We start from the raw sequence: 20,687 nt of genomic DNA on the forward strand, positions 1-20,687 counted from the left end.
GACTTGGGAATATTTGCAGGTTCATGGTCATATAGGCAGATCAAGATACACAACAATTCTCATGATATATATCACCGCAAGCTATTACCTTACAACTTGATCAACAAAATATACTTATGTTTAAGCGCAACAAGACTCAAGGTTTTGCTGACAGTAGGAAACAGACATTCACAACAATAATCCACCATATATAGGAGATAATAAGAATACAGGCAGAAGTGGGTTTCCTTTCTATTTGATCTGATAAGCCAGCTTGAGCGGAAAACACAGACTAAACTAGGGGAAACAAGAATCCTAACGTTGAGTAAAAATTAACAATAAAGAGATGTCAATCCAAATACGAAAGTTAATGCGTTTACAAGAATTGCTGAGGTGCCACCCTCTTCTCCTTTCCAGAAGCTCATTGTCAGTATGCCTCTAAAGTCTATATAAGAACCTTATTCCTGAAAATAAAGATGATGTTTTCATCTTAGCATCACCCAATTCAAACACCATATATACCAAAAGAGCATCATCAAAGCATAAATCTTGACTAAACCAAAAAAGAAAAAAAAACATCTTTCTGGATCTGCGTATATCTGAAAAATGTATATTCATAGTCATTTCAATTCCAAACTAACTGGGATTCATCATATAAACTCTGTGTTCAGGTCCATAATTTGTCTTTTAAGTAACATTAGGATTCTAGATAAAAGAAAAGAGAATACCTACGTCTGTTTAGAGTAAGAAGAAGAGGAAGGAACGCGTTTGTTCCTAAACATCATATAAGCAAGTGGCAATACTACCCCCATCATCATTACTGCTGCTCCCATCATATACCTCATTGGGCTCGGTGCTTCCACTTCTATCACTGTCATCTACACACAAACAAACAATCAATAATTCAAATCAAAATTTACCTAATTCCCATCCAAAAACTGAAACAACAATTTACAAATTTGAATCGGAAAAACCCTACTTACGGGCATTGTTTACGAAGCTAAAATCGATCAGATCGAGGTTCTAGACTACTACTCAAGATTTGATCTCGACAAGATTTTCCCCCTTTTATCACTTTTGCGTTAACGACACTTTGCCCCTCTCTTTTCTCATAATGGCAGTTTTTAGCATATATGCTTTTCACGTATCTGACTTGGTCTCGTCACTTTCAATATTGGGTGTCCATGGTTTTTCAAAAACCGACCGAACCGTAACGTACCGAATTAATTTTTAGGTTTTTTTTAAATAAAATCAAAGGTTTTAAAATAAATTGATAACTGTACCGAATAATTAGGATAGATTTTTTATTATATAAAAAATACCGAACCGAACTGAATAAATACATATGTAAAAATATATTTTATATATCATAATTTATAATACATAGCTTTAGATATTTGGTCCTTGGGATGAATTTAAATGGAGAGGGCTATAACTAAAACTTAAACCTACCCGTCAACCCTATTGAAACAAAATACATAAAGTCTCGAACACTATTACACGATAATATCATCAACTGCTCCAAAAGAAGGTTTGGTTTCTCCTCCTCTTCTTTTTGTTTATATCTTTTCTAAATTCTTAAAGTTTTCATTCCAATTAGCAATGGTAGTAACTACATATTGCAAATTCTTTAACTGAAAAAACAGTGATAGTGAGAGTTTATATATGAAACTCAAAAAGCAATAATAGTTGGTGTGTGTTTTTGACCCTTATGTCAAGATTATTTTTATCAAGAGGTATATTGCAAGGACTAAAATAGCCCAACCCCTATATATTAACAGCCCGTTTGGATTGACTTATAAGCTGTTTTCAACTTTTTTGAATGTTTGACAGGTCAGTTTAAAGATATTGTGTTTAAAATAAGCTCAAAAATATAATTGAGCCTGTTTAATTTAGTTTATCTAAAGTATCTTATAAGTTAAAAACAGTCAAAAACGTTAAGTTAGGCTACCAAACTTATTTTTTTTTAGATTATAAGCTATGTGCAGCTTATAAGCGGCTTAAAATAAGACATCTAAACAGGCTCTAAGTACCATTTTGATCAATTTCTCTTGTTTTAAACCATGCAGTTGCAAGAAAAGTACAGAATAGTAATTTCCCTATGTCTCTTTCTTTCTCTTTTTTCTTTTTTTTCAATTCCCTCTGATGTAGAATTTGAAATCCTACACTTCTGCAACTCACACTACTACCCAATTCCCATTATCACCTGTAGCAAACAAAATGGAAGAACCAATGCTACACCTTATAATGGAAAAAGGTCCACTTTCTGGTCAAAATCTAGACTACAAACCCGGTTCAAAGATCCATATTGGTCGGGTCATCCGTGGCAATACAATCTCTATCAAAGACCCTGGTATCTCCTCTAAACACCTCAGTATCCATTTCGAATCCGGGTCATGGGTCATCAATGATCTCGGATCCTCAAACGGTACGTTTCTCAACACTGTCGCTATTGACCCGTCTCAATCCACTAAACTTACCGACGGTGATGTTGTAAAAATCGGCGAATTGACGTCAATTAAAGTCAAAATTTCAGCAATGGAGGTTGACCCAGTTGAAGAAATTGAGCCTAAGGGTAGAAATACTCGACGAAACACCAAGCGTAAGGCGGGATTGGGGGTGATTGATGAAAATAGTGAGCTAGGGTTTGGAAATGTGGGTCCCAAAAGAACGACTAGGAATGCTAAGAATTTGAAAATTGAGGTTGGAAATGTGGATGAAGTTGAGAACTTTACTGTAATTGAAGCTGAGAAAGAGGGGAAAGGGAATTCGAGGAAAACTCGAGGTTCTAAGAAAGTAGAGAGTGTGAATGAAGCTGAGAATATTGATGTAGTTGATGTTGAAAGAGAGAATAAACGGTGTTCGAAGAGGACTAGGGGTTCGAAGAAAGGGGAGAGTGTTAAAGATGTGGATGATGGTGTGGAGGAAGCTGAGAATATTGATGTTGAAAGAGAGACTAAACGTCCGAGGAGGACTAGGGGTTCTAGGAAAGCGGATAGTGTTAAAGATGGGGATGGTGGTGTGGAGGAAAGTGAAAGTCTAGCTGTAGTTGAGGTGGAGCAACAAAGGAAACCTAGTCCGAGGAGGACTAGGGGTGGTTCTAGGAAAGTCGAGAGTCTTGGTGTAGTTGATGCAGATAGAGAGAGGAAACCGAGTCCGAGGAGAACTAGGGGTTCTAAGAGAGCACAGAATGTGGAGGAAGCTAAGAGTTCTGTAGCAATTGATGTTGAGAAAGAGAAGAAAGTGTGTACGAGGAGGACTAGGGGTTTAAGGAAGGAGAAAGATGTGGAAAATCTCCATGAAAATGTAGGTGAATGCATGGAATTGAAGCAACTTGGGAATGGGAAGGGGAAGGGAAGCACTACAACAACGGTGCGTTCGGAGGAAGATGGGGCGATGGAGAAGTTGGAAAGAGACCAAAAAGATTGTGAAGAAACAGTAGAGGACAATGCCGATAAAGGAGTTGAAAGAAATGTACTTGAGGAGGTGGCAGTTAGTAATGTTGGTGATGCAAACACGAGTGAAGTTCAAATGGAGGAGGTTGTGGATTTAGAGAAAATGACACTTGGAGAGTGGTTTGATTATTTGGAGGTTAATTTGCCAAAACAAATAATTGATGCCACTGAGGAGATGATTTTAGGTATGAAACAGAAAGCAGAGAAATTTCAGGAGTTCATGTTGCAGCAGAAGAATGCAAATGATTGTGATGGAATACCAAAGGGTTAGACTGAGGAATCAGTAGTGAGGTTTACATTCTTAGGTAATTTTCTTTTGCATTGCTTGTTTCGGGGGAATTCATTTTCTAGAAGTTTCTTATTTGCGTAAATGCTATTCTATTGTATCTGTGTATTGTGAGCCCTTGTTTACTTACAACAACTGAAAATTCTCATTTAGTTGAAGCAATTAAGTTGTTGATAACAAACACTTTTGTTTTGTTGTTAAATTCCTATTCTTTAATGTGAGAATTAATCTGATGCGTATCTTAGTCCAATGCTCAATGACTTCTCAAGTTTAAAGCATGGATGATTATCATCTGAGTGATGTTAATATAGTTTAGGAGACCACGGAAGTCCAAAACAATGTCTTGTGGGGCACCAAAAGTGGGATATCGACCTGTCATTTCCAATTCTAATAGAATACAGAATAGATAGGCATTAGCATTTGAATAGGTTTCCGTTTTACTATCATACAATATTGTATGGTCCAGAATTTAGCAGAATTTCTTGATAGGGTCTGTAGAAGGATATATTGAAATTGTTGTTTGCTGCATCTGAGAATGCTTGAAAGAAACCGTGACAGATTTACTTCTTAGCTAGCAGCCTGGCACTAGTTAATATCACTGCTTTCCTTTATTTCTTTCCGTATGCATCTTAAATAGATTCCGGATTATTACCTGCCGTGAACTTTTATTTTATGTACCAACTACCAGCCATTTACTATATAGTTTGTTCCCTGGAACTGCAGAATTTGTTGCTATATTAAGGAAATATGGGTTGTTGACACAAACAACTGAAATAGGGGGCATCCTCTGAAGATAAAATACCCTACTTAGACAAAATGATCTGAAATTTATAGACTTCTAAGCATCTGTTGACATATTGAGTTGGGATTTGAATTTGTTATTGCTAATTGTTTGGCTGTTGATCCTCATGGAGGTGGCATCTACCATTGGCTACTGTTCTGTGTTGGTGAAAGAAAAAAATAGTAGTATCAACTCTTCAGGATAATGGAATATCTGAAATTGATATTTGCTCTAAATTAGGCTGTTCCATATAAATATGATAAAATTAAATCACTTGCCTCAATGTGTCGGTGGTTGGCGGTGTTGCATTAGCGCCTGTAATAACCGCATTAGTTATAACATCCAGAGCAGACTGTGGCATAGGTTTTACTTCGATAGAGTAAGCTTAAGTAAAATTTTATATGATCAAGAGTTTTGCAGAATTTCTAGTTAAGGGCTGTAGAAGGACACCACTTTTATCCCAAAAAAGAAACAAAATATGGATACAAAATAACTGCTGTTTGCTGCATCTGAGAATGCGTGAAAGAAACCATAATAGATTATCTTATTAGCTACTACTAGTTAGTATCAGTGCTTTTCCTTCTTTCTCTACTCTTACATGCATTACAGATCAGTATTACATGTCCCATACCATTTATTCGATCAGTTTGTTTGCTGGAACTGTAGGCTTGCATTGCTATTTCAAGAAAAAGGATCATCGACACAAATAACTGATATAGGCGTCATGCTCTGAAGAGAATATACCCTATTTCGACGAAGTATCTGAGATTTATAGACTATAGTAGGTGTCTATTGATATATCCAGTTGGGGTTCAAGCTTCTTTTTGCTAATTGTCTGGCTGTGATCCTTGCGGAAGTAGCATCTGCCATTGGTACAGTTCTGAGTTTGATGAAAGAAAGAAGTGCCAGTTGCAGGATAATGGAAAATCTGAGAATTCATATTTGCTCTAATTATGATGTTCCACATAATTATGATAAAATTGAGTCATTTTCCTTGATATGATGGTGGTGGTCATGCAGAAAGAGGATGTCCTTGGGACGAAAAGTTTTCATACTTCAATGGAGCCTGAGATTCAACAACATAAAGATTAAAGGCTGGTTTAACAGTATATAATCAATTTCAGAAATGACATTGGCAACTGGGAGGAGGAAGCAGTAGACCTAAAGAAAAAGTTTGTCTTGCAAACTGAAGGAACAGGATGTTATAATGCATGTTCTGGCAAATGGCAGTACATCTGGGCTGAGGCTTCTGATACTAAAATTGTTTAGGCTGACTTATTAGATTTTGGTCTTTGTTGCATCTTTCTCAACTTTGACATAGAGCTGCTGTTTGTTATGCATTTATAAGTGCTTGAGTGCTTCACTTGTACATACTACTTGCTCTAAGAAGATTTGCCTTTGTTGATGACTCAGTTTGGAGTTTTATCAGCTTTCTTAATACTTTCTACTGCTTTAGTTGGGTTTGCGCACACTTTAAAATTAACACCTACTAATGAATTTAACATGACAAAAGCATTTCACAAATGCCTATCGAATCATTAAAGACTGCATTTTATGGGGAACAAAAACCATCACTTGTTAATAACAACAATTTGGAACCATGTGAACGTCTCACCAATAATAGATAGATTAACACCAAAACTCATGGTACATTTATGATTAAGTCTTCAGAATCACACTAAGATTGACTAGTCTTGGACAACCAGAAAATTGCAGGCAATGTTTTCAATGTCAAGAGAGCACATGACACTCCTCCATCCAGACAAACTAAAGCTTCAAATATCGAATTCAAAACCATATGTAAGAGAAAACAAGAGATACCGACATTTGGTGAAAGAAATGGAGATTATGCACTTGGTTAGAATTGAAGAGAAGCAACGCCAGTTAAATAATAGATTTTGCTTTGTACCATTTTTTTTTTCCTGGCATGCTGCTTGGCCAACAAGGAGTGACAGAAACCAGTTATCTGTGGTGATATCAGAATCTACAACTATTTGTACCCATTCCAGTATTTATTGATTAGTCATCTTGGCCCTTGGGTCTTTAAACTCACAAGTCTGCATTTCCATCTCATCCATCTATCAGAAGCTGTTTTGATATAACCTCATCAAATACTTCTCTGAAATCTACCCCAGCTTGTAAAATTTCAAAGAGAGTGCACTTAAAACCACCTTGACCAAATACTTCTCTTTTACGGTGGCATGGTAATGAGTTTCCTTTGGTACGCAAACCATTTGGAAGATTGAAGATTAATATATAAACTGTTCCAATTTTTAATTAATGAAACAAACAAGTTTTGGAACTTGAAAAGCAAAACTAACATAGACTCTGCACTCAAGGATGTGGCCTTGAGATCAATGAAGTGGGTTGAGAACGATCAGGTCGCAACTCAAATTCCACCTGAGGCAAAAAAACACTAAGTGATCTCTTTCATCTGTCCAAGCTTTGGTGGATAGAGCTACCTGATACCCGTGCTAGTGCGAGTTAACAGGTACCGTGAATTTAGTCGAGATGCGCGCCAGCTTGGTGAACACCACTTTTATCAGAAAACAATAACGAACATAGACCCTCCCACCACTTGCATTATTTACTTGGCTAACAGATTGATCAAATGCATCAAGGTGTATTAAAAGTCTTTCTATTTTGTGAAATGATTTCTTCAACATCAATATGATGAATAATTGAAAAGTCAAGAACAAATCAAGATCTAGATACCCATGTTCTTTGTGTTGTTACTACATTCTCATCAAGACTAGGTGGATTGAGGAAGCTATTCATGCATGACTTCCTCAATCGTAACAGATCGACCTTTCTGAATCGAAAGCTGAGCAGCAACTCCAATAGCTACTGAAACCAATCCATCATGTAAACCAACAGCAGGAGCTTGTTCTCCTCTTGCTCTTACTGCTGACAAAAACTGGAGGTGCTCCAAATAGCTTGAACCATGATGTAGCCCATCGTATCTGTCAAAGAAAAATTGATAGAAGATATGAATAAATTATCGCGATAGCAAAGACTTAGTAGGTCAAGATAAGGCAATTGAAATTACTTTATTCGCTTATCTTCAGCTAGGAAGGTTTGTATGCCATTTTTTCCTTCAGCTCGTGTACCCCAACGCACAATGCTCTCAGGCACAAGTGCTTCACCCTGTTGAATGTGATAAAGAACATCAAATGAGAGGATATTTTAGAGCAAAATCTACGGTGTTCACGTGAACCAGTTAACTCAGCAACACTAGCAAGTTGGCAGATATTTATAAGTGGGAATTTATACAACATCCGATTAAGTCAAGGCAGAAAAAGGGTACACGAATTGAGACAAGGGAGTCAAGAAGAACAAGGGGTAAAGAAGGGAAAGAGAATCACCTTTCCAATGTCACCTACTACAGATATTTCTTGCTCATTTTTACTTCCCTCAGCAAACATACAGAGGTCAAGCATGCCACGACAACCATTGTCGAATTCCACAATTACATAAGCATTGTCAATCATGTCAGGCACCTGAATGTCGAAAAGAGAAGTAGTTAAAGCCATGTCACACAAGACTAACATTTGCCAAAACCATGTTTAATTAAACATGCTTACTCTGCTTTATCTTAATCATTGAAAAACTTACGTCGAGTTAGCCAGTCGTCAACCCTAAACTACCTGATAGTGATCAACTGCTTCTATACATTATTTATATCTAATTCATAAGTAAATTACCCGTCCATCATATACTTCATCTTTGTGATTCAAATCCATCGATCCAGAAGCCATCACACGAACAGGATTAGCTCCAGTGAAAAGCCTCATGAGATCAAAGAAATGACAGCATTTCTCTACCAGAGTTCCCCCAGTGTTGCAATTGAAGCGATTCCAATTATCGACCTATAAGAAAGCATAATCCATTAGAATTTGTGACTACAAAGGGAAGCAAAAGTTGTGGACTCAATTATGAATTACCTTAACAAGAAATGGAAATCGATGTTCTCGAATTCCAACCATCTTGACAATTCCTAAAGCTCCTTCTTTAACTATGTCTATCAACTTTGCAACAGGTGGCATATATCTGTACTCTAGCCCAACTTGTACCAGCATATCTGATCTCCCTTTGGCAGCACTTATAACCTGATTCCATAGTTTAAAACCATTTCCCATGATGATAGAGGAGAGTACAGAGTGTAGGTTGAGGAGAGTGCAGAGTGTAGGTTTCATAGTACTAGAAAGCAGTTGCCAAAAATTAAAATACATGCAAATATTTGTGCTAATGACACTCCCAATCATGCACTATTAAAGTGTATATTTTTGAAGCTGCTCTTTCCGGTGGAATAGGGGGGTGCTAGGTTCGCTTACAGAAAATCAAAATTATTTTTTATGTATATATAGTACTCCATCCGTTCCATTTTATGTGAAGGTGTTACTGTTTGAAGATTAAGAAAACAATAGGTACGTGACTTACAACTTTGTATTGGACTTCCGTAGTGGTAAAAAAATAAGTGAAACTCCCCATTATTCCTATGTTGAACAAGAAATCAACGAAGAACATGTACTCTATTAGCTTTGAATCATCTTACTGACCTTTTTGCAGTCTGAAACATTTGTGCATAAAGGCTTCTCCACCAAAACATGATGGGGTTTTGGGTGATTAATGATGTCCATGAGAATCTCATAGTGAGTCATGTTTGGAGTTGAAACGACCACCACATCACAGAGCCCACTTTCTAACAACTGTTTGTGCCCTGCAAAAACCTTTATGCAAAAACAAGGAATTTTTTGTAAAGGTCGACAAAAAACAGTAAAGATCTCTCCAAAAATATACAGGCTGTGAAAATATTTTCGCCACGTAGCCCAATATACAACATTATACCAGGGTGGAAAACATTATACATAATGTATCCACCTTATATAAAATGTATAAAAGGTATTTATACACAATTATGTTGAAAATCGGGTGTTTATACACAAAGTATGGGCTACGTGGCCTAGATATTTTTAAAAATAGACATAGAGCGTGATTTTCCCATTTTGGTTGTTAGTAATTTGACAATTAAAAACACTTTTTCAAACTATTAGCCTAAAGCAAATTACTAATGGTGGAGTTTCAAAAGATTGTTACTGTTACTGTTACACGATCCAACATATCATGTCTAGATACAATGAATGCTCTGGCTTTTGAATTTGTTACTGTAAGTTTTGAAAGTAAAAAAAAGGAACTGTTACTCTTTAAGTGTTTAATTATTTTTGATTTAGTAAATATAAATTTTTATACGTGTAAACTTGTCTTAGAAAAATTAAAATCACCTATTTTACATTAAAAGCTTGGCCAAACATCTCCATTCTTTAAAATAAACACTTTCAACATATCAAAACTTGGCCAACAGATTATAGAAGTTGACCAGAACAGTGAAGATTATTAAAACTCCATAACAGTCAAGAATGTAACAGTTCCCTTTTTTACTTTCAAAACTTTTTAGTAACAAATTCTAAAGCCAGAACATTCATTGTATCTAGACACGATACGTTGATCGTGTGACAACAACAGTAACAATATTTGGAAACTCCGGCAGAGATGGATCCACTGCCCTTTTTGCCTTTAGGGCAACAAACAAATGTATCCACTAATTTCAACTCGGATTACGTATACATAGCCAAAAAGAATTGAAAAACTAATCTAAATCTTGAATGCGGCTTTGAACGCGCTATTTTTTATGTTATGTTAAGAAAAGTCGCACCCAAGCATGCAACCTAGTCGTCAATGTAATGAACAAAAAACATGAATATTAGGATTCAAATTGTAGCATAGACAAAAATGTAATGTGATTTCTTCCCATCTATCTGTGCTAAATTATCAGGATTTAAAGTTTATGAATCTTGGAATTTATTATATATACATATCCCGTTATTTCAAGATTTGGGCACGTAAAATTAGTCGAGTTGTGTGCAAATTGGCACGAACACAGGCAAAGTGAAAAAGTAATTAAGAAAACATAAATGTAGCAGGTGATTTAATTCATACCTGGAGATTCCAGTTAAAGGATTCTGCTAACTTTTGGGCATACTTTTGAGAAGGGACATGTGGGTCAGCTATGCAAACAACAGAAACTCCTTCACTTTTGAGATGATAAAGATTGATTAAATGTTCTCTTCCCATCATCCCAACACCAATAATCCCATATTTCACTATTGCTACCATGGCTGATCACTCACTTTTTTTTTTTTTTAATTCTTGAAAAAATAAACAGAGAGAAAAACAGAGCTAGCAATGTCTCCACAAATCTCTCAGGGGTCTCTATTTATATAGTTGATTTCAATGTACCTAGATAAGAAGTTGGCCAGTTGTCATTATATACTTAGTATTATTTCTTGATAAAAAGGTAAGAATAATAAATAAAATAAAATAATCAGAAAATTTTAGAAGCTAGCAAGAACAACATAGAAGAAGAGATTATTACTTTGTTCACTTTGGTGTCGTGTTTTTTTCTCTTACTGCGTATGGGTATTTATGGATTTGCGCTGCTGCATGACTAAGTGTGTATGGCTGATAGAGACATATAGAGAGATCTGAGGTGTTATACTTGTTATTACTGGATGCAATATTTTTATAAGGAAGGGATATTATATAACTACAATATTAGATTAATTCCTTACCATAGTCTTAGGATATTATTCTGAAGTTTATCCTAATTAATGAAGTTTAGTGCATATGTATGGTCAATGAGAAACTAACATACTATGACTAATATGCATCCATCTTTCATCCATAGCAGCTGCAGTGAAACCATAAAGCCGCAAACGTGAAGGAGAATAATGCTCCCTCGATTTGGTCCCATTTACTAGTCTCTTATATTACAAAAAATAATTTTTTTCTTTTATTTTGTTAATTTTAGCAAATTAAGAGAGATTTGTTTTTTTGCAATTTTACCATCATCATTAAGTAATTACATAAATATTGGGAGTCAAATTTAGATTTTCAAAGCATGATTAATAAGAGTAATTTAAGATGATTATGCCTTTATGCTTAACTCCTTCCTTTGTGATTATGTTTGATTTTTAGTTCAAATGCTAATATGGTTTGATTTTTAGGCTGATTTAGTCAGTAAAAGGATTTTGCTTTAATATTCCCGACGCTTACAGCTTTGTATCTTAGTAGGCGTTTGGCCATATATTTTAAATATTTTTCATTTTATCTGAAATTTATGGAGTTGGAATTAAAAATGGAGTGTATTTTGGCAAGCATTTTGCAAATATTATTTGAAATAGTATATATACTTGAACGTCTTTTCAAATCCGTATTAGCATTTATGAATGAATGCATATTAGCATTTCAAAAAAATAATTCGCTATTGAATTAATATCCCACTACTCTATCATGTTCATCTATTGTCATGGGTTATGCCTTTATGCTGAACTCCGCCCTTTGTAGTTATGTTTGTTTTGTTTTCTCACCACCTACTCCATTTGCTTTTCTCACCACCTACTCCATTTCAAGGTATCAATACTACCTGTCTCATCTCCCTCTATTACTCCAATTGCATATTGGAAATTTTAATTTTTCATTATATTGATCATATATGACATTCTTTAGATTATTGATGATGGCCCCCACTTATTAAAGTCAATATATTATACCAATAGAGATCTTATCCTATTCCTTTGTATAATTCTTGGATATGGGATCCTTCTGGATATATGTGCATGGACTTGACCTGCAATCGTGGATATGTGTCATCCTCGAAAAAGACGTGCTTCAAGAATCACGAAGTACCTAACTTTCAATCCAATAAAAAATTTATGCGATATTTATATTTATATGAAACCATCTTACTAACCTATTACGAATTTTCTCAAACAACAATCCCTAAATACCATGAACTTCAAACAAACCCTCCAAAAACAGATTTACAATAGACTATATTATTAGTCGACGTGAAGTTAGTAGCTTTTATACATATGTCTTCTAACCTTCTTTATATCAAACAACGAAGAACCATGTTATTCTACACTTTTTAAACTTACTACAAACCTATAAATATTTAGCTTTTGAATTTAATTATTATATATTAATTTGAGATCGTCGTAGAAATTTATAAACTTTAAATTTAGATCTACCCCCCCCCCCCCCCCTCCCCTTCCCCCAATTTTTTTTTTTCAAAAATTAAATTGATCATCAAAGATTGCGATAAAATAGTAAATATCGGTCCATTCATAGCTAAAGATTTCAATTTTCAACCTTGAAATACAGCCGTTTTTTATAAGGAAACTTTGACGCTCCACTTTCCACACAAATCCAAATATATTGAAGCACAAAGCGAATACCAAGACACTAAGAAAATTGAAAAAATGAATCTCCAAAAAATTAAACAAAACCATTAAAAAAACACCACCTCCATCTTTCATTTCCACATCTCTACAAGCAGAATCAGAGTGTCCTTAATCATTAAACTTTTATAAATATGAAAAAGTTTATCTTGTTCTTGCAAGTTGTAAGATTACAGAGTTAAAAAATGTTACGTATTAAATATTTAGAATATCCTTTTCTTGATGGAATCCTTGTACTGTTTTTCTTTCTTTTTGTGGAATATAAAAAGGTTTTTTGTCAAATGTAGTAGTACGGGTACAACTTGCCTAGGTACCTATCCACATTTACGTCTCGATTCAACAGTGACCTACAAAAAACGACCAAATACAATAGAGACAGACAGCCTATGCTCTCTGTCCCATTTTGGTACGTTTTCCTTAACTCATTGGTCTTACTTCACGGATTTCTTGGAGACTGATGTGTTGTTTGAAAACTCGGACCGGGTAATAAAAACTTACCCTAATCATATACTCCCTTTATTTTAATTTACGTGAACCCATTTTTAATTAGGCACAAAATTTTAAAAAAATAGAGAAGACTTTTAAACTTGTGATGTAAAATGAGTTACATATATTTTGTGTGGCTATAAATCATTGTATAAAGATAAATTATTTCTAAATATAAAAAAATGTCATTCTTTTTTACATAGACTAATAAGGAATGAGTTCGCATAAATTGGACAAAAGGAGTACTTATAACTCTCTTCCTTCATTTTTATTTGTACAATCTATTAAAAACAATTTTTTACTTTTACTTAATATTGATTATTCATTTCAAATTATTATCCAAGTCTATTGAGATTATATACTTCTTCCGTTTCAAAATAAGTGTCACCTTAACAAAAATCACGCCCATTAAGAAATCAATAAATACAATGTGAGATTTACTAAACTATCCATGTAGATGTTTTTTGAAAATTGAGCAACATTAAAGAAGACTATTTCTTTAATGCTAAGGACATAGTTGGAAACACTTGCCAATTTTTGTCTTGAATTCCTAAGGTGACACTTATTTTGGGATTTTTTTTTCTAATGTGACACTTGGCACTTACCAATTAACATGGGTATTATAGTAAAATATATACCTCATTTTAAGGGGTGTGCAAAGTCAAAAGTGGACGAGTAAAAATGAATGAAAAGAATAACATGTTTGGACAAGCTTTCAAAATCTACTTATTTTAAAAAATATTTTTTGTTAGAAGTGCTTGTAGAAAAATATTGTTGTAGAGTACTAGCAATTTGTGTTTGGTTAATCGATTTGAAAAATATTTTTGCCAATATTGAAACAATACTTTGTGCTTGGCCAATATTCCAAGTGTTTATGAAAAAGTTACTTTTACTAGCTTCTAAAAAATTGTTTCTATGCTGTTCAAAAACAATAATTTTCCCCCTAAAAGCTATGGTCAAACACCTCAATTTTCTAAAATATGAACCTTTTAATTTGAAGGGAAAAAGAACAACTTTGCATAATCAACAAATTAAAGTGAAAATGCATATCTTATTCAACTTGATGCGGATAGCTTTTATTGAAAGGAAAGTGAATGAAAGTACAAAAGAGAAAACGGAAGAAAATTAGTTTACATTATTAGTGAGTTTAAGAGAATAATTATTCCTCGTTAAACCAAAAGCAAAAAGATATTCTTCTTTCTATTTTCATATGAATCTAGCAAGCCATGTTTAGTAAACTTTTTTTTCAAAAAGATTTCTCTTCTTTTTTTCCTTTTCCTTAAAAAGAGGTTAGGTTTGGATGCCAAAAAAAGGAAGAATCATCAATTTCCTTCATTTGTTTTCTTCAAATAAAAAGGAATATTTGCTGGGCCTGCAATGCAAAAGGTTAAATTCTATTAAAACGGGACTTACTTCTATTAGAAATTAGTTTCCTTTTCCCTACCTACCGCGTTACGGCGTAAAGAGTGAAAGAAGGTAAAAATGTCTCCAAAAGTGGAAAAGACGAAATAAACTAAAACATGAAGGTTAAAGAAAAAGTTGCCATCGGGAAAAAAGTATATAAAATAAAATAAGGAAAAGGAAAAAAAATTAAACGGGAAATTTTACCGTGTAAATTGTAACACAGTAAAAATAAGGAAAGGTAAAACTTCTAGTCATTTACCATGCTGTAGAAAGTATGAAGATGAATACAGTTTGAGGAAGCTTCATATTTCATGCATATGAAAATACTTCCATACTTCCATGTATGATCTAAGGTTTATGAAGTTTACCATTAATTTTAGGCTTAATGTATAGGTAGCCCCTTGAACTTGTCAGAATATTTCATTTAGACACTCCAACTAAATTAAATCATGTTTCAATTGAACATCTCAACTCCTAATAAAGTGTTCCAATTAGATATTTTCGATTCATTTTTTTTTTTTTTGCGTGTGTTTCATTCGTCCATTAGATAGTTACGTTAAGCACATAAACTATGTCATCTTCTTTCATTGCAGAGTGCTTTATGCTTCTTTAACCGCAAAATCGTTGCAAAACTCACCGTAAGTCACCACTAAAACCTTCATGCTCTGTCAAAAATGGAGATCGAGTGAAGTTCCACTGCGGTCATGTTGCGGGTTGTGGCGTTAATTGCAAAGAGCTTAGTTTTTAGAAAGTAGAGTTCTTTGACCAGTGCCGCCGTTTGAGGAAAATGGGGATACATCAGCGCCGCCGCCAACAACAATAACATATCCAGTGCAGTCCCCAAGTAGAGTCTGAGAGAAGAGGATGTACAAAGACCTTACTCCTAGAGGCGGACGAACGTTATACCAAGGGGTGTCCGATAGCCCTTGATCAGGAAATTTTACACCGAAATATGCTGAAACAGAATAGGATAATTAGTTTAGAATGACATTGCTTGACAGATAAAGCTTCTTGGTTCGATGGCAAAGCACGTCCATTATATTCTATACGTCAGGAGTTCGAATCTGCACAACAATAGATTTGTTTTTTGTTGGATATTTTGAGCATTTTAATATTAGAAATATTATATTAAAGTGACTCATACTAAAGTAACACAATTTGCTGCATTTTTCCATTTCACGTGTAGCATGTGTTTACCCTTTGAAATTCTCATAACCACCATTTCATTACTCATTTGAGTTAGGGGATGAATGAGATCATAATTCTATTGTAATTGTCTTAACCTTTAACTCATTACTACTCCATCATTACTACTCCACATTCTCACAAATTTAATACCCCACTAATCCACTTTTTCATCCAATTCATTCGAAGGATGAATTCTTCACCTATAAATAGAAGTCATTCTTACTTTCTTGTGGGTAGAAAAATATTATATTGTGTGAAGTATTGAAAATACTATAGTGTGTAGTGAGGTTGGACTAGTGAGAGAGAGAGAGAGTTGAGGCAAAGAAAATAATTCTAAGTCTCCAACTTATTCACTAGAGAAAAGAGAGTAATTTTATGTTGAAGGAATGTGTTCTTATTGGTGGAGGTTTGAAATGTATTCTTATTGGTGGAGGTTTGGACTCTTCAACTAGTCCGGAGTTGGTTGAGTCACACAACGTTGACGGGCTATTGTATCCTAGAGGGGACAAGTCAGAGTATTACTGCTGGACCGGTGAAGATTATACTGCAGTGGGCTTGAATCTCCTTAAAGAGAGCGAGATATCCACGCCTCAGCCTGAATATTTAGTTATTCATTTTTGTTCATGTTATTGTAATTTTCAACTGTAATAATTTGTGGTATATTCAACAATAATTTTAAGGAGATTCATCTTTGTTACAGTTTGAAAAATCGCTGATATCAAAATAGGAGATGTCAACATCATTCCGCTTTGACATCGCTAGATCTCTTTAAGAGATGGAAGGGTAAAGTATTTTTTTTTTTTTACTTGCTAAAGAGTGATATTACTTTTCAAGAGTATAAATTGTTATTTAGATCTACCCCAGCAACCGACTACTCCACAAAAGGAAAAAAGCTCTCTTCTCTCTCTTCCTATTTTCATGCAAAACCTAAATCACACATCTCAAACTTGAACATGGCCGCCATGGCTACTGGACAGGCCACCATGGGGGCTGACCAGTCATCACCTTTAGACATACAGACTGCTAGTACTTCACAAACTGTCCCTGCAAAAGTGCAATATGCTAATTAATTAAAACCTGTTGTACTAGATGATACTACTCAACCACAAGTACACCCAATACCAATCAAGAAAATATCTTTTTTACAAGGACAACCGTATGTAAAATGGACTGAAGATGAAGTGGCCGGGATGAATCTGTTAGAAAATCTCCAGTATGCAGTAGTTGGAAAGTTCTCGTATAGATGGTCGGATCTGGAACAATTGAAGGAAATTATACCTGCACAATGTGGAATTAAGGGTGAGTTTAAAGTAGGGTTCTTCAGGAACATGCATGTGCTTATGAGATTATCACTATGGGAAGACTTTGTTAATCTAACATCAAAGCTTGCCTATTACATTCATGATAGAGAGGGATATGAATATCAAATGAGACCATTAATCTATGATTCAAAATTCAAGATTGATGAAGAAACTTCTAAGGCAATGGCCTGAATTTCATTCCCTAACTTACTGTCAACATACTTTGTGAAAGAATCTCTGTTTACTTTAGCATCTGCTGTGGGAACACCAATACACTTAGATATGGCTACCATCAATAAAACTAGACCTAGTTGTGCTAGGGTCAAAGTTTTAGTGGATTTACTTGCAGATTTGCCCAAAGCAGTGAGAATGGATATAGAAGATGAAAAACAGGGGCAACAAGGACTGTTTGGGTGCAACTACATTATGACTGTCTTTCAAAGTATTACAAAGAATGTAGACTGTAAGGACATGATGAATATGATTGTAGGGTACTCAATGCAGAACTTGCACAATATGAGAATGAAGGAGAGGAATACAAAGTGGAAGAAATCACAAAGGAAGATCAAGCAAAGCAACAAATTGGCACTAGAGTGGTCAACAATGGGGAGGAAAAATAATAATATAGTGAAAGCAGATAGCACTAAGGAGGTGGTAGAACAAAGGCAAAATCAGAAAAATCAGAATATCAATAATAACAAGACATATGATGATTCTAAGAAGAAAGGGAAAGGTATAAACAAGGGCACTAGAAAGTATAACAATAGAGGTTATCATAATTCTGCAAGGATATTGCCTAGTGGAAAGATGATTGGCAATCCAGGAAATTGGCATGCAAAATAGATTGTTACTAATACCGGTAACAAGTTTAGCACATTGAAAAATCTGGAGGAAGATCTGGAGAAAAAAGGGGAGGCACAGAAACAACATGGAGTTCAAATCGAGGCAGGTAAAGAGACAACAAAGACATGGGTGGAAACAACTTTTGGACAACAGTCAGGACAAAAAAGTGAAGCTTAGTAAAACCAAAAAGATCCTAAAACAGATGATAAGAATAAGCAAGCACAGGGCAAGCCTCAAACAACAGATAATAGGAACAACAATGACAAGCAGGGACAAAGTAAATCAGATACACAAGACTCTGGGAGAACAATCATTGATATGGAGGTTGATGCAACAAAAGAAGCAGTACAAATTGAGAAGAAGATAGATGATCAAGAAGTTTCCCAAGCAGGTGAGATACAAATCAATGGGAATTCAGGAAAGGAGGATGGAAATGAGGAAAGAGTTAGGAACTTACCAGAAAAACCTCCTGATGGGGAAGAAGTGGAGAACCAACTTGCTATTTATGAAAACCCTGCACAATCAATAGGAACAGAAACATCAGCAGTGGCAGATAGTTATGAAGGGTACGTTGAAACAACTTGTAGTCAACCAGAGCAAACTGATAGGGAGGTGGGGGGAAAATAGTAATAAAGCAACTATTACAAACGAAAATTACAAGGAGGAATTAAGGGGAGGGGAAACAGGCAAAGAGCATGACAATAAAACACAATGCATAAATAAACAACAAGATGCATATGCTGAGAAGGAAGTGGACATTGGTGATGATAATGATATATAAAATACTTCAGCAGCAATAGATATGTGCAACAAAGGGGATATGTCTCCAAGACAGGTGAACAAGGCAAAGAAAGACGTGAGACAGAATAAAACAAGGGATAAAAGTGTACCTCCTAAGGTGGTGGGAGGTGTACTAACAAGGAAGGCTTATGCTAAGACCAATTCTCAATGAATAGCTCACTTATTTGGACTATAAGGTCTGTTAATACTCAACAGGCCTTTGAAAGAGTGGTATTACTTAATAGACAAAAGCAGTTCAGTTTCATAGCTCTTATGGAGCCTTTTCAATACTATAGGCCCATTGACATGTATAAGTTATGGCTTAACATGGGGACAGCATGGTACAACATAACTGGCAAAATCTAGGTTTTTGTTGAAGGTAAGATGCAGGTGGAGATTCAAATGGATACTGATCAGATGTTGTCAATAAAACTAACTAATACTGATGATGGTCAGGAGTTATGTGTGACATTTTTATATGCTAGCACAGACAGGAACACTAGGATTGCTTTGTGAGATGATCTGTATGGCATTACAACAAACATGCAGTTACCTTGGTTAGTGGGAGGAGATTTCAAATTACAGATGACTCTAAAAAATATGGAGGATTTCCAGTATCATTCTCAGAAACAGAAGATTTTATACATTGTATAAACATATGCCAATTAACAGATATAGGATTTAAAGGAAGAATGTATACTTGGTGGAATGAGAGATCAGATGATGCTTGTATATTCAAGATATTAGATAGGTGTCTGGGAAATCAAGCTTTACAACAGCTGTATCCTAACTTTGAAGTGGAACATCTGATTAAGAAAGGTTCTGATCATTCTCCTTTAGCCATAACTACCAGAGTGGACACTACTCCAATCAAGAAACCTTTCAAATTCTTGAATTTCTGGGTGGAGTATGAAACTTTTCTGGATGTGGTAAAAGAGAACTGGCAGGAATGGCACAGTCCTGACCCCTTTTTTAATTTCCACAATAAATTGAAAAAGGTAGGTAAGGCACTGGCAAAATGGAGTGGGGATACTTTTGGAGACATATTCAAACACATAGCTACTTTGGAGGAGGTAGTTCAGGTACATGAGCAGGAATTTGAGCAGCAACCTACTAGCATGAACAGAGAGAGGCTTCAGAAGGTGCAGGCTGAATCTTATTCAGGAGAAATTTTGGAAGCAAAAAGTAGGAATGCAATGGTTTGATGATGGAGATAGAAACACAAAGTTTTTCCATGCTCATTTAAATGGACAAAGAAGAAGGATTCAGTTAAAGAGGATTCAAAATCCTACGGGTGATTGGTTGGAAACAGAGGAAGATATTGCTCAAGAAGCTATCAGATTTTATGCTGATCAATTCAGAGAAAAGAATATTCCTTCTGATTTTGACATACTACAAAACATACCAAAGATGATTTCAGCAGAGCAGAATGATAGAATACAAGAGTTTCTAGAGGAAGATAAGATCAAAAAGGCAATATTTGGGCTGAATCCAGACAGTGCAGGAGGCCCAGATGGATACACTGGAAGTTTTATCAACCTTGTTGGGATATCATTGCTAAGGACATGACAAAAATGGTGACATCCTTTTTCTGTGGACATGAGGTTCCTAGATACATCACAACCACTAATTTAGTGTTGATTCCTAAGAAGAAAGATATCACTACTTTTTCAGACATGAGGCCTATTAGTCTCAGTAATATTACCAGTAAGGTGTTTTCAAGAATCATTCATGATAGATTGGTGGATCTATTTCCAACTCTTATATCTCCACAACAATTAGGTTTTGTCAAGAGAAGAAGTATAATGGAGAACATCCTGCTTGAATAAGAAATAGTCCATGATATCAGAATTAGGGGGAAGCCTGCAAATATGGTAATCAAGC

At 35.1% G+C, this 20,687-nt stretch overlaps 4 protein-coding genes across 5 annotated transcripts; 2 read left to right on the forward strand and 2 right to left on the reverse strand.

Moving 5' to 3' along the window:
- Positions 1 to 167: 167 nt before the first annotated feature.
- On the reverse strand, positions 168 to 1,119 carry LOC132635132 (uncharacterized). 2 transcript variants are annotated; one of them, XM_060351393.1, is made up of 3 exons: positions 963 to 1,119; positions 712 to 857; positions 168 to 443 (listed from the first exon to the last, which is right to left on the reverse strand). In XM_060351393.1, exons 1-3 carry the CDS (start codon positions 966 to 968, stop codon positions 425 to 427), a joined length of 171 nt encoding a protein of 56 aa, XP_060207376.1. In that variant the 5' UTR covers positions 969 to 1,119; the 3' UTR covers positions 168 to 424. The 2 variants fall into 2 exon arrangements, with proteins under 2 accessions (XP_060207376.1, XP_060207377.1); XM_060351394.1 differs by having other exon boundaries at positions 708 to 857.
- A 908-nt stretch (positions 1,120 to 2,027) lies between these two features.
- Positions 2,028 to 5,916, forward strand: LOC132635133 (FHA domain-containing protein At4g14490-like). Its single transcript, XM_060351395.1, has 2 exons — positions 2,028 to 3,739; positions 5,168 to 5,916. Exon 1 carries the CDS (start codon positions 2,200 to 2,202, stop codon positions 3,703 to 3,705), a length of 1,506 nt encoding a protein of 501 aa, XP_060207378.1. The 5' UTR covers positions 2,028 to 2,199; the 3' UTR covers positions 3,706 to 3,739; positions 5,168 to 5,916.
- Positions 5,917 to 7,104: 1,188 nt separating this feature from the next.
- On the reverse strand, positions 7,105 to 10,887 carry LOC132635134 (uncharacterized). The gene is made up of 7 exons (XM_060351396.1): positions 10,499 to 10,887; positions 9,061 to 9,231; positions 8,446 to 8,610; positions 8,206 to 8,370; positions 7,867 to 8,001; positions 7,551 to 7,648; positions 7,105 to 7,464 (listed from the first exon to the last, which is right to left on the reverse strand). The coding sequence occupies exons 1-7, from the start codon at positions 10,673 to 10,675 to the stop codon at positions 7,272 to 7,274; spliced, it is 1,104 nt and encodes a 367-aa protein (XP_060207379.1). The 5' UTR covers positions 10,676 to 10,887; the 3' UTR covers positions 7,105 to 7,271.
- Positions 10,888 to 17,462: 6,575 nt separating this feature from the next.
- Positions 17,463 to 20,372, forward strand: LOC132637130 (uncharacterized). The gene is made up of 6 exons (XM_060354271.1): positions 17,463 to 18,010; positions 18,053 to 18,129; positions 18,226 to 18,635; positions 19,170 to 19,254; positions 19,353 to 20,002; positions 20,073 to 20,372. Exons 1-6 carry the CDS (start codon positions 17,463 to 17,465, stop codon positions 20,370 to 20,372), a joined length of 2,070 nt encoding a protein of 689 aa, XP_060210254.1.
- The last annotated feature ends 315 nt before the right edge of the window (positions 20,373 to 20,687 follow it).

The sequence above is a fragment of the Lycium barbarum genome, chromosome 4 (assembly GCF_019175385.1).
Source record: "Lycium barbarum isolate Lr01 chromosome 4, ASM1917538v2, whole genome shotgun sequence".
Classification (NCBI taxonomy): Eukaryota; Viridiplantae; Streptophyta; class Magnoliopsida; order Solanales; family Solanaceae; genus Lycium; species Lycium barbarum.

Coding starts and splice junctions, on each gene's coding strand:
- LOC132635133 (XM_060351395.1), top strand. CDS start 2,200: ATGGAAGAACCAATGCTACACCTTATAATGGAAAAAGGTCCACTTTCT.
- LOC132635134 (XM_060351396.1), bottom strand. CDS start 10,675: ATGGTAGCAATAGTGAAATATGGGATTATTGGTGTTGGGATGATGGGA. Junction 8,611..9,060: donor ATGTTTCAGACTGCAAAAAG/GTCAGTAAGATG, acceptor CTATGGAATCAG/GTTATAAGTGCTGCCAAAGG. Junction 7,649..7,866: donor TAGTAGGTGACATTGGAAAG/GTGATTCTCTTT, acceptor CACATTCAACAG/GGTGAAGCACTTGTGCCTGA.
- LOC132637130 (XM_060354271.1), top strand. CDS start 17,463: ATGGCTACCATCAATAAAACTAGACCTAGTTGTGCTAGGGTCAAAGTT. Junction 18,011..18,052: donor ATTGGCAATCCAGGAAATTG/GCATGCAAAATA, acceptor TAACAAGTTTAG/CACATTGAAAAATCTGGAGG. Junction 19,255..19,352: donor ACTAACTAATACTGATGATG/GTCAGGAGTTAT, acceptor ACAAACATGCAG/TTACCTTGGTTAGTGGGAGG.